This window comes from Pteropus alecto, unplaced genomic scaffold (genome assembly GCF_000325575.1).
Source record: "Pteropus alecto unplaced genomic scaffold, ASM32557v1 scaffold3, whole genome shotgun sequence".
Classification (NCBI taxonomy): domain Eukaryota; kingdom Metazoa; phylum Chordata; class Mammalia; order Chiroptera; family Pteropodidae; genus Pteropus; species Pteropus alecto.
The window spans coordinates 65475477-65489138 of NW_006442484.1; the positions used below are offsets into that span (position 1 = coordinate 65475477).

Genomic DNA, 13662 nt, shown 5'->3' on the forward strand with positions numbered 1-13662 from the left:
TCTGTTTTGGTGGCTCTTATCTCTTCAGCAGCAGTGGGAGTAGTGGAGGAAGCCACCCAAGTAGTCGGAGCAGCAGTCGGGAGAACAGTGGAAGTGGGAGTGTGGGCGTTCCCATTGCTGTTCCTACTCCCTCTCCTCCAAGTGTCTTTCCAGGTAAAATATAAATGGTGCTTCATCTTCACTTATCCTGTCTGAATTTGAATTCAACTTCTGATTTAATTACAGTGGGTTTTCTTTATAATCAGGATTTATCTTTCCTTTAGGACTCCATAAATGTTGCGAAATCTTTACGCATTTGTTATTTTAACCAATTTGTAACTGCATGCCCACACATATCTCTGTTGTTTGGTTTTATGTCTTTGGTGCTGTGGCTCACTTGGTGCTTTGAGGTTTCAGGCACCACATTGATACTAGTTATATGTTTAATTCCAGCTAGAATTACAACAGTGTGTGCCTTTGGACACAATGGAGACTCAGTGTTGAGAATCATATTTGTAACAAAAGATTAGACAAATATCAAAGTTTTGACTGTTAAATTTAATGGACTATTGGAACTCAATCGTCTCTGAAATGTTACTTCTATTCTCAGAAACAGAGAAATGTGCTTATTTAATCTGAGGATTCCAAAGTTAAAATTTAGTTTTAAAGACATGACATAAAAGACATAGAGGTGGATTATTACATATTTAATTAGTTATCCTAATAGATAATACACTTTAAAAATCATTTAAAAGAGATTTTTCTCAATACTTTTTTACCTGTTAAGATATTTATGTTTAGAATATATGTTTATTTTTCTGACTTGTATAATTCAGAATGGAATACTGGTATTTCCTAGTGTATTATGTTTAGTTTCATATGCTAGTTACAAAATGTTATGCTAAACATTACAATATAAAAGAGCAGTTTTCTTTCAGAGTAGTGGCTTTCAGGTAAAAAGGGATGCTTGTTTTTAATGAATTTAAAAATCTACACATTACCCTGGCATCATGAATTATTTGCTGCAAACCTGATAATCCTTTAACATGAGCTTCATTCTTGCTCTCCTTTTTAACACTCTCTTCTATTCTTTGGTTACTGTTAATCATTTGAATATCTAACATTAGTTCTCTAGTGCCTTTACTAATCCTGCCTAATGGGATTGCCTCATTAATGCTGCCTCTTACTCCTCTTTCCCCTTAGCCCCTGCTGGCTCTGCTGGTACTCCTCCCCTTCCTGCTACTTCTGCATCTGCCCCTGCCCCTCTTGTTCCTGCTACTGTCCCTTCCTCCACTGCCCCAGATGCCGCTGCTGGGGGTGCCCAGACCCTTGCTGATGGCTTCACTTCTCCAACTCCCCCTGTTGTCTCTTCCACTCCCCCTGCAGGTGAGTACTGGCTTATTCCTTGAGAGGCAAATCCAGTCATCTGGTTCTTTCCTATCCTACCTGGAACTGTGGCTTTGTGACTGTTGTTTGTTTGTATTTATTTATTTAAACATGAAGAAGAACGTACTAAATAGAAAATGGCATCTGATCAAAGAGTAGAATATCTGGAGGAAATCCGGGTAAAATTTCCCATACATCTTTCCAAAAGAGTAGCATAAATATACATTTTTTTATTCCTTGAAATTCATTTACTAGAGATTTGTGAATTTAGTATGGAGCTGTCTTCTGTACAGTTTTGAAAAGTTGTCGTTAGAATATTGTTATAGGTGTCATTCGCAGAAAGAATAGTTTATGATAAGAATTCTAAAATAGATTTTATAGGAAATATTTGATATAATAGTCCGAAAGTCTCTGTAGTGAACTTTTTAAGAATTTCAGGTTTACTTATGTGTTACTTAAGGTTGATTGTTGTTTTAGTATTTTAAAATTGCAACCTAAAATCTGTTTTTTGATAGAAGGAGAAAAGGGCTCAATTGCTACAAAATATTTTTATAAAGTTAATGGTGATGAGTAAATAAGTTCTTATCTATTATAAAAATGTATTTGGACACACATCACTGTAGCTTGTCAAATACTTCATAGAATATATATTCAGCTCTGCTGCTATAACCAGATGTTTAAATATTAAAAGACACTTTTAGTTAAGATAGATTTTTGGATGGTGTTTTATGGGATAGCTTCTATAATAGCACTTTTTAAGAAAAGCTTTCTACAGTGGGTAAATGTAAACATGGGCTGTTCTTCAATGTTCATATAACTCTCTTAGGCCAGACTGGCCATGCAAGAGCATAACTAGATTCCTACATAGTTATATAGAAATAACATAACTATGTTATGTTATGTTATGTTATAGGAATCTAGTTATGCTCTTACATCAATAGGGTAAAGAATACATCTTGAAATCAGTTAATTGTAGGCCCAGAAAGGACATCTCTCACCCAAGAGTCAGCATGATTATAATTTAATAACAGGTGCTGGTTCATAGTCTGCAGTGAATAAACATTTATTGTATGAGTGGATAATTATAGTTAGTTTTGTTTTTTTTTTTTTAACAAAAAGCAGGATAGTAAATGCCTCAATAACAATTTATATGTTTATAATCTTTTTTAAACAGTGTCTTTGAATCACCAAGTACTTTTTTCTTTCTATTAAGGTGTAATTTGTGTACAGTTAAATTTACCCTTTTTAGTTTATATTTCTGTGAGTTTTGAAATGTAGGCAATGATGTAACAACAACTACAATCAAGATATAGAACAGTCCTGCCATCCCTAAATTTCCTCCGTGCCCCCTTTGTAGTCAGTTCTTCCCTTTCACTCTTAGCCCCTGACAATCACTTGATATTTTTTTTGGTTCTGGTGTTTTGGCACAGTGCATTTGAGATTTACCAGTGTCGTTGAATGTTTCGTTATTTTGTCCCTTTTTATTACTGGGTGTTTTACTGTATGGATATGCACAGTTTGTCCCTTTCCCAGTGCAGGGACAGTTAAATTATTTATATTTGTGGGTGATTATGGATAAAACTGCCATAAATGTTCACACACAGACTTTTGTATGAGCGTAAATTTTCATTTAATTTGGGTAAATACCTAGGGAGTAAGATTGCTGGGTAGTATGGTAAGTTCATCTTCAAATTGTTTTCCAAAGGGGCTGTACAATTTTGCGCACCACCAGCAGTGTATGAGACTTCCAGTTGCTTTGAATACTTGTTAGCACTTCATATTATCAGTTTTTTTTTTTAACTTTAGCCATTCTGATAGGTGTACAACATGTTTTGATTTGCATTTTTCTAATGACTAATGGTGTAGAACATCTTTTCGTGTGCTTCTTTGCCATCTTTTTATCTTTTGGAGAAATATCTGTTCAAATGTTTTGTCATCCCCCACCTGCTTTAAAATAGGGTTGCTTGTTTTCTTATCATTTAGTTCTTTTATATTCTGAATACAAGTCCTTTGTTAATTATGTGATTTGCAAATATTTTCTTCCAGTTTGTGACATTTTATTCTCTTAATAGTGTCTTTCAAAGAACAGAAGTTCTTCATTGTGATTAAGTCTAGTTCACTGAATTTATTTTTTTTTGTGGATTATGGTTTTGGTGTCATATTCACTAACTCCTTACCTTACATAAGGTTATAAATATTTTGTCCTGTTTTCTTCCAGAAGGTTTTTTTTTTAGATTATATGGTTAGGTCTATAGTAATTAAACTGTAGTTTTATTTTGTTTTGGTTTTCAACCCAAAGCGAAGTAAACGCCTATAAATAGTATAAACAGTCTCTTTTATGTTTTTACATTTTTCATCATGGTTGCAGAGACTTGATAGTGGATTATGTTTAAACTGAATACTCAAGATTTTTATGCAACAGAATTGATTTTTAGGTTTTGATATTTTCATATGTAAGAAGATTAAATGGTATAGCAGATCTTGAGTGCTTTTATGTTATTCGTTATACGAGTTCATACGAATTCAAGTAGGATAAATTTATAGAGTTCCTGAAGACCAGTTTTAGTCACATAAAACCATTTTGCAATCATGAGTAAGATGAAATATTATCAAAAGTGCTTTTTTTTTCCCTTTGCCTTCCTTCCATTCTCCCTTGCCCTTTCTCCTTTTCTTTCTCTTCCCTTTATCCTCTCTCCTTCCTCCCCGCTTTCTTCCCTTGACACTTCTTACCACCTCCTCTTCTCTCCTTGTCTCTTTTTCCTCCCCTCCGCTCGCATCTCCTTCTCCTCCCTCCCCACTCTTGCCTGATGGAATGACCTCTCATGGGATCCCTAGTGCTTTGTCTGTCTGTCTCTAACATTAGGCCTTCCACTGAGTGTTTTTAAGTGGGGATGGAGTCAAGATAAAATTTAGGAACTGGATTGCATTAGGAAATTGGGTATGTTAGGAAAGCGTGTCTTCAGTTGTCATTAGCTACTAAAGTATTTTCAGAGAGCAAAAATACAGTGAAATTGCTGATAAATATGTACAAGTTCAAGGATGAAATTAAAAATGAGATATTTTGATTCACTTTTTATATCAGCTTTTTTATAATTGTAAATTTCTTAAACTCTAATTTAAAGACAAAATAATCTAGTTTTAAACATGGATGTCTTTGATCGAATAAAGATGTGTTTGATTTAGAATTATGTCACTTGACCTTTTGCTGGAAATATTTTGTTTTCCTTTAATAGCTTTGCTACCTTAAATGTACTGTTATTATTAATTTGGAATAAGACTGTGTGTCAAGCATTTTTTCTTTTGCTTTCCCTGTGTCATTTTTATCTTGTCAAGTTTAGTTTTTAGTGTTTAATGGATTTTATTTTGTGAGGGGGAGGAAGTAAGCCATAAATTTTAATTGTGATGATTTTGAAACTGTCAAATTATTAAATTAATAAAATCATAATATTGTAATCTATTTAGCTTTTCCAAACCTAATCATAATTTTATTTATCTACTTTCTCGCTTTTGCACTTTGATAGAGGGTCAGCTGAGCGATAACTGTCACCTTGCATTTGTTAGATAACTAATTAAACATTTTTATTTTTAATAATCTTTTTAAGACTCAGGCATCGTACCTAAAATATTTCATTGTCTGAGGTAATTTTCTTTTAATGACAAATTTATGTTCTCTTTTCCAGGTCATCCTGTCCAATTCTATAGCATGAATAGACCTGCCTCTCGCCATACTCCCCCAACAATAGGGGGCTCGTTGCCCTATAGACGCCCTCCTTCCATAACTTCACAAACAAGCCTTCAGAATCAGATGAACGGAGGCCCTTTTTATAGCCAGAATCCAGGTTAGATATTTTTTGTATTCTATGGAATATATCTGATTAAAAACTAGCACAAGGAAGGTGGTTAGTACTATTTTTTGAATGAATGGAAATTGCTAATACCGTATTCTCCACTTTTTCATTTTAAAAAAATACATGGTTTCCATATAAAGTTGTAGAACTTAATTTTTCTGAACAGAATCTTTTTGAATAAGATAATGATTACTTGCTTTAAAAAATAATATTGTGGTAAACAATATTTCCTGTTTAACCAGATATCCTTGCTGTCTGAGTAGCAGGTAATGAAAATTGAGTGTACATGGAAAGAGTTTATAAGTGGCAAATAAAAGAGAGATGACATTTTTGAAGCTGCTTTGTGCTAGGTAGTTATACTTATTCAGTTCTCATACCAAACCTATGATGGGAAAACTGGGACTTGGACAGATTGATTCAGCTATAACAATCATCTTTCAGTTGCATCATGTATGCAGAAAACAATCTGGCACATATTTAATACTATACATACTTATTATTTTTGCTTCTTCCCAAAGAGGCTAAGAGCAAATCCTAGACTCTGTGACTATTGTGGACATGGTATGTCAAGTCACTGTGGTTTTGGATTTTTGTCAAGAGGCCAGTAAGCCCTTTAATATTAGGGGACAGCCCATTTTATCTTTGATTAGACCTGTAATTTTATGGAGCTGAACTCTGTCTACTACAGCTACTACCTTTTGGTGAAACTTTGTTATGTTTTTGGAGTCGTGCGGAAGAAATTTGATCATCCTTCTTCATAAATGCAGTTTAAAGAATGCTTTTATATTTGTTATCTTATTTAAGTCTTATAATCATGTAATTATTTTCATCAGTATTTTACAGGTGAGGAAACTGAGGCTGAGTTGATGGTCAAGTTAGGATTTGAACTTAGATCATCTTTTTAAGTTCTCTGTCCTTTCTGTTGCACTATCCTACCTACCTTCAGACTTTAAAAAATCTTTCTCCTACCTTCCCAAGCCTTCTATTTGTTGGGGAGGAGGATGCCTACATTGTAATGTAAATTACATGAGAGCCTGAGACCTTGTCTGTCTTTTATACAGTTATATCCTGGGAATAGTGCTCAGTAATTATTTGTTGAATGAGGAATGAATCCGTTGTTCCTTTATTCAAATTACTTCACTGTTTTGGGTCCTTCTTGTAAATTAAATGCCATATTTATAGTCTAGCCAAGTGCTCCCTGTAGTGTGATTACCCACTGCCTCACTTGAAATATATGTACTCTTACTGCTGTCTTTAATCAGTGATTTTGGTTGTGCCGTTCTTTGTAACTATCGGTATTTTTCATACATTCTCTTTTAAATCATGTTTTCCAAACCCATATTTGTATAAGATTTATTTTGTTTCTAAATGCATTGTTTTTTTTAATTTTTAAATTATAGTTTTAGATGTGGGTTGCTTCATAGTTCTGAAGGTAAGCTCTCTCCCTGGCCCTCTTAGAAGTCAAGACAATTGTGGTTTTGAGCTGTTTTGCCTTCCCTTATCTTGGCAAAGAGTTTTGAAAGAATGATGTCAGTCCAAAATGGACTGGTTCTGTAATGGAGCCGAAAGATGCTTCACTGTTAACAGCTTAGAACCAACTGTGCATGATATACAGAAAGTATGTACAAGGATATTTCATGCTTTGTACATGTACAGGGTCTTATGAGAACCCTTTAGTGGAAATTATATAAAGGTCGTTTAAGCACATATTTAAATGTGTTTAAAATATCTATTTCAATACTTCTTTCTTTGTAAATTTGATTTTAACATACTTGAAAGAAATATATACTCTATGGAATAATTTAATGAAAGTCTGTGAATTGAGGTTATTGAGCCTTCAGCATAATGTGTGAGACAATTGAGTTGTTTCGTTTTGTTTCATGTGCTCCTCTGGATTAAGTTCTGATTTGGTAACTGTTTAAAGAGGATAACTACAGCTCTGTTAGTTGATTAATCAGTGCTTTCTCTAAATTTTTTTTTTTTTTTTTTACTAAATCACATTCTTTGAAAAGCTTTGTTTACAGGACATAATACCTTGCAAACCAGTGTTTTATGGCTATTAGATGCTTCTTTATTTGCTTTAGATTATATGTTTCTTGTATTACTCCACTTACAGTGGTCCCTGTTCATATTTAAAATGAGAAAATTTGTTGTGATTTCTCAAGTAGCTAATAACCTGCTTGAACAAAATTATCCCAGGTGTGTGTTTTATAAGCAAATTTTTTTTGCAGTTAGAGGCTTGACATTTATGTGTGCTTCTCAAGAAGTGAGCTGGCAGCCTGGGATTCATATGAATGTAATTCAGTGGGCTTTTCTGTGAGGTATAAATCTAGCAGCACTGTTATTATATTTGGTTTGCGTTTGAAAAAGGGCATTACAACATAGGAATTAAAATATGGAACACCCAGTGTCTAGTGCCAAGTCCTAGGAGCACAATAATTGTTTTTTAATGTGATTATTTCACAAATTAATGAAAGGAACACTGATCAGTGCATAACTGAAACCTCTTTGATTCTCATTGTTTCATAATCTAATCCAGCCAAAGAAATAGGAACACCAATTTACCATTTATCTTGTCAGCAGCAAGGAACATCATTGAAACAAATAAGGCTAATCACAGGTTTTTACTTTAAATATAAATATGAAGCACTTTGGTGGCAAAGAAAATTTCATAACAATAAGGAATCAATATGTGGTATTTAAGTACTCAGGCCTTTGGTAGAAGTTAATCCTGCATTTTACTGTTCGTATTTTCTTACAACAAAAACTTTTTTAAAAGATTTTAATTCACAAAGTGGATGGAATGTTATTTCTAAGATATGTGTCTGTAAATAGATGGAGGAATTTCTGAATGAGTATGGTGTTTGACACAGGGAAATGTCATTCTTTAAACCCTGAATGTTGTTAAAAGCAACTGAAAAAAAAAAAAAACAATATTGAGTTGGCGATATTGCAGAAGAGAAGCCATAACACATTAAAAGAATAATTAAGTTACAGCATTACCATAAATCCCCAGAAGAATACAGATTTGGTGGGGCTTTAGCAAAGTGTAATAAAGAGCAGTAGTAAGAGGCTGTTTTTAAATCCTCATTTTAGGCAGTCTTTAGAGTTTGTTAAAGAATGTTTAGAGAGAACAAAAAAGCAAGAAAGCAACTGAAAAGTATATTTTTAGATGACCAGGTATACCAAATAGACGCTTTACACTGATTATTAAACACAAGTTGTTTTTAAACTTGTCTTAATTTGCTACTTTTTCTAGGCATAATAGTATATGGTGACTTTTTTTTTTTACTTGCAGAGGAATAACAAAAATGATCCAATTCTTTTAACCCTTCTGAGACTATAGGACTAATAATTATTCGATAACCATATTCTTTTCCGTCAAAAAAGCTCCCCTTACTGAATATGATTAGCTAAATTAATTTTTAAATATTCCTTGTTCTAAGTTGTTATTAATGTTAGAAAATATTTCACTCTTAAATTGCTTAAATTATTTCCTTCAACTTGAATGGGCTGTCAATTATAGCCTCTAAAAGTGATATTCTTTAGTGGTTTTGTAGTAGTATTTGATGTTTATTTTGCCTGATTTTCTCAGCATTTATAAAGCTGTAAAAATAAGATGTAAAGGTCTTTTTTCTCCTTAAACTCTTTGACTTGGACATTTTAAAACCCTGAGCCTCAAAGATTATGCTCCAAAGGATTTTATAATCACCAGGAGGATCATGCTTAGAAAGACTATATATATTTCATCAGTATGGACTCATCCTCTAAGTTTGGTTTGTTTGCAAAGCCTTTTACTGTTTATGTATCTACATGTTGCTATGTGCACATAGCTGTAGTTCTTACAGCTGTTCTACCTAAGAGCTCTGTGTTGTAAACTCCAGTCACTTGGTGAGCCTGTCTTCATATTAACTTCATTATTGTGTATTGTGAGCATAATATTATGAAATCTAAGTTTGGAGATCTTTTGGTGGTTATAGGGAAAGGATCTTGTTATATGAAGAATCATCCTAGCTAAATGGAGTGAAAAGTTTATAGTTACTTCTTATTCTTGCCTGTTTAAGAGATACCTAAGACTAGAATTGAATATTGCAAACAAATCTTCATATCAAAACCCTGCTTAAATTCTTCTAGGAGAGTTCATTTTCAACTCAACTCTAAGGAAGATAAATCTAGTCTAAAGTAGGATGTTCTGGTTCACAGGAGTTCTGGTCAGATGAATTCTTACATGGTCCAGAAAGAAAGTTCTGTAGTATCTGAATTAATTTGGACCATCATATAAAAGGTTTGTCCCGAGCAAAAATAAGTAGAATTCATGGTGACCTTTGTAAACTGCATTTGGAACTGAATTTTTAACATCCATTGGACTGGCTTTGAAAAAAATCTAACTTGTTTCGTTATAAAATTATTCTATTTCAAGGAGATCGGGGATTGCTGCCTGTGAACTTAAAACCACAGTGGCTTCATATTTTCATTTTCAGAACTAGACCAAAAAACGTACTCATCTTAAAAATAATAATAAACTCAGCCTACCTACAAAGAGATTATTCTGTTAAGCACTTAATCATTCATTTTTTGGAGTGCTGGAGGTCTTTTTTTTGGATGTGAAACAATGACTTAAGTGGGAAATTTACTTTTCCGTTGCAGGGGAAGTCTGGAGGGGTATTAACAGGATAAGAGCTTTTATCTTATTTGATATGAATATTCACACGTAATCTCCACTTTTCTAGCGCCAGTTGCTGTTTGCTGCGGTTTTATCTGCTTTGTCTCTTCTACTTCCTCTGTTTATTGTGTCTTATTCTTACCTCAGTTTGGGAAACACAGAGTATTGCAAACATAACAATTGCTTCAAGCCTCTGAGTGTGGGAGACAGACAACTTAAGGATTTACTACCAAGAAGTACCACTTAGGGAAAGGTACCAGTTTCTAGGGTTATACTACTCTGTCCTTTAAATACAGATATTCTTCAGGATTATCTGCTTACCTCTTCCTACACATTACATATGTTCTCCCTGCATTTACCTACAGCACAGTTGTTTTATCTCTACTGGTAGCTCTTTGTCTCTCAACCCAAAACTCTCAAGTTGCTTTCCATATTTATGCCTCAGTCACTTTCACGCACCCTATTTATCATACTATCTCTCCCTGACATGCTTATTTACCATCCCATTTCCCTGTACTTCTTTCTTCACAAGGTTAATGTGGTTCGCAGCACCTCTACCTTCATGGTTGTGAAGGCTAAAAATGTAAAAACCATCTTTAGCTGTTGCCATCCTTCATTGTACTAGCTAAATCCTTAGTTACCAAGTACTCTTTTTCAACATTGTTAACAAGTTCTTTCCTTTTCTTTCTGTTTCTACTGCCTTGATTTTCTTTTTTTTTTTTTTGTGCCAGGCCCCGGGTTAGACTTTCTGCATGCCTTTTTTATTTTTTGCATCCACTCTGTAAAGTAGGTTGCATTATCTCTTTTTTTATATTACATTTATGGATTAGGTACAAAGAAGTTAATTGACTTGCTGTTCCAACATCAGGGAAAGAATGAATCAGGTTATTTGACGCTGAGTGACTTTTAAGTCCAATCTCTTTCCACTAAGCACTCTTTCACCTAACATATAAGGTCCTTCCCTATTTCATATCCACTCAGTCACCTTTTTCAGTTTTGTGCTTCTCTCTCTGGGGTATCCGAGGCTAGCCATGTGGAAACAGCTCCGGTCCTGCGAGCTGGTTACCTCTAAGATCTGCTCTCACTTGATTCTCATCTTATCTTTCTCAGCCCTTGTCTGCTTATCCATCTCTCTTTCTTCAGGTACCTGCTCAGAGGTCATTTCTGTATAGCCTTCCTCACTACTTCCACCCCCACTGCTCCTACCACCCTCACACCACACCATCGCCACCTCCATGGAATTGCTACAAATATTGTTGGGTTAAGGTTTCTATTTTGTCTTCTGCTGCCAGGTAGAATGTGATCTCTTTGAGGACACTGACTTTTATTCATCTATCTTTTTAGTTTTATTAGTCCTAACTATAGTTTGGAGCTAATAAAGGTGTTCTCTCTTCATAAGATGTGTGCCATACTTGACATTCTGAAGGAAACTATAACTGCAGAGTTAACCTTGGGAAATTGTTCAGCACATACCTGGCTTATTTGTATATATACATACATTAGGTATTTGTTGAAGGCTTACTAGTACTAGGTACGGTACTAGGTGTTTCAGATGAAGGGAAAGACACCTTGAGGAAGAGAGGAAAGTGATTGGAATGAGGCCAGCATTTTTCTGTAGGGTCAGGGAGGAACTATACCTGTTGGAGCTGGTGGTTTGAATTAGGATTGTGAAGAATTTTAATGACACAGACCTGACTCTCAGAATGATTTTGATATTGGTTTCCTAGCAGAGTACTTGTCACTTAGTTAGGAAGTCAGTCAATATTTAAGTAATGAAGAACCAATCAATATTTAAGTGAAGAACCAGTCAGTTTGCCTATTAATGAAGTTTTGAAAAGTCTGAATTTAGGATGTTAGAATGTACTGTTTTTTTCTCTTGTACTGATGAACATTAAACTTGTAATCATCAAGGTAAAATCCAGGAAAGTAAATTATTCATGGTAATCTGAAGAAATTCTTTGAGAACACATGTTGTTATTGATATGAAAAGATCAATTTGCTGTTATGTGTTAGAGTAGATCTGTAAATGATATATGCTTCCTGTTGTAATTTTTTGAAACTTCCTTAAAACTCCCCTAATATTTATTTTGTGTGTTAATAAATTATCCCTCAAAAGAGGATCTTTAATATATCTTATAAAATGTTTGTGCATAGTGCTTTCCCTCCTTATATGTTCGTTTTATTGTATTATCCTTTCCTTTTGATGTAACTCGCCCTTATCCCTTATCCTCCACACCTTTTTTGTTTTTGCAGTATCTCTTGCTCCTCCTCCTCCCTCCATTCTACAGGTAACTCCTCAGTTACCTTTAATGGGATTTGTGGCCAGAGTCCAAGAAAATAGTAAGTTTATGTCTTCTTTATGCTGTAGATCAGATTATAGACATAAAATGTCATTTATATATGATTGGCTAAATAGTCATTCACTAATACTTTAAATATTTGAATATTATGAACAGGTCACTGTATGAGCAGCTAGTAGGGATGATAAGCTAATTAAGATGAAATTCTCTACCTTCAAATAACTCACAATCTGGTAGTGAAGAAAAGACAAATATAAAATAAGGCACATGTAAGAAAATATCACATCTGATGAGATGCTGCCTAATCACCAGATAGCCCATGTTTTTCTCTGGGATGCTCAGGTAGTCTAGTTTCCTATCACTGGAGTTTTAAGGTTTCGTGCTGGCCTGAGAATCTTCCGTCAGTCCTGTGATTCCAGATATAAAAGTGGCCATACCCTGGGAACCAGATTGCCAAATTGTGTTTCCCAAGAAGCCTCACAGATTTGTAGTGAACTCACATTGGCCAGTGGGCTAGTGTTGAGCCATGCAGGCTCAGGTAACTGATTTTATTGACACATTGAGTCTTCTCCTAGGGAAGTATTAAGGAAGCTTGGGAAACTGATGTCTATAAAGCAGGAAGCCTGTATCAGCATTCAGTGAGAAATTGCTGTTACAGAGACCAGTGAACATAGTCTGTATGGGAGATGGATTTTCTTCTTGTGAACAGTCAACATGAGGAACCACATCATAATCATAAGGTTGCATGATAGAATCTGAACAAGGGAAATTATGTTAATGAAAGATTTAATCATCAGTCTGAAGTAGCCCAGGGTATGCACATCATAACAGGGATGGCCTCACCAGCGGGATAGAAATATTTGCACTCAGTTATTTAAGACTCTTGCTGCTTTGGAGATGGGCATTGCCTAGACTAGAATGTAAGCCCCGTGAGAGCAGGGATTTTGCTTGTTTTGTTCATGAGCTGTTTCCCTAGCACTTAGAAAAGCATTTGACACACAGCAGACACTTTCTGTCCCTCTTTTTTTGTGTTTTCCCAGCTAACTAAATGCCACCTTTTAATTGACACCTTTTTTTTTATTTTAATTGGTTATAATTCAGTCTTACTGGACTGAGGGTTCATTGTCTCTTTCAGGTGCCTTTGCATCTCTATTTGCAAAATTCTGAAAATGGCCTATGTTACTTCTGTTTATTGGAGGGTACTTCATGAGCACCTCCAGTGTTTACCACAGAGTGATTGCCTTTTGGGATATCTTTTCTCATTTATTTTCATAGTCATGTACATTTATCACCTACAAAATGTATGAAAGTCAGAAATTTTGTGTATGAGGTGTGCTGTGGCCGATTTTACAGACATAGCAAGACATCTATTCAAACGAACATTGTCCTCTTCAAAACATTCACCTCAGAAAGATATATACTTATCTTTTGGGGTTATCTTCATAGCTTTCAAATTCATAACTTTGAAGATACACTGTGGTAGCAG

At 34.6% G+C, this 13662-nt stretch overlaps 1 protein-coding gene across 6 annotated transcripts in view; it reads left to right on the forward strand.

Annotated features, from left to right (window-relative positions):
* Positions 1-13662, forward strand: part of ABI2 (abl interactor 2) — an 85249-nt gene that overhangs the window by 57441 nt on the left and 14146 nt on the right. For 3 of the 6 annotated variants that reach the window (XM_015596535.2, XM_006921374.3, XM_025039458.1), the window contains exons 6-8: positions 29-153; positions 5046-5204; positions 12130-12216. In XM_015596535.2, coding sequence (XP_015452021.1) covers positions 29-153; positions 5046-5204; positions 12130-12216 — 371 coding nt within the window. The remainder of the gene's footprint in view (positions 1-28; positions 154-5045; positions 5205-12129; positions 12217-13662) is intronic. The other 3 variants (XM_015596537.2, XM_015596540.2, XM_015596536.2) reach the window with 2 other exon arrangements.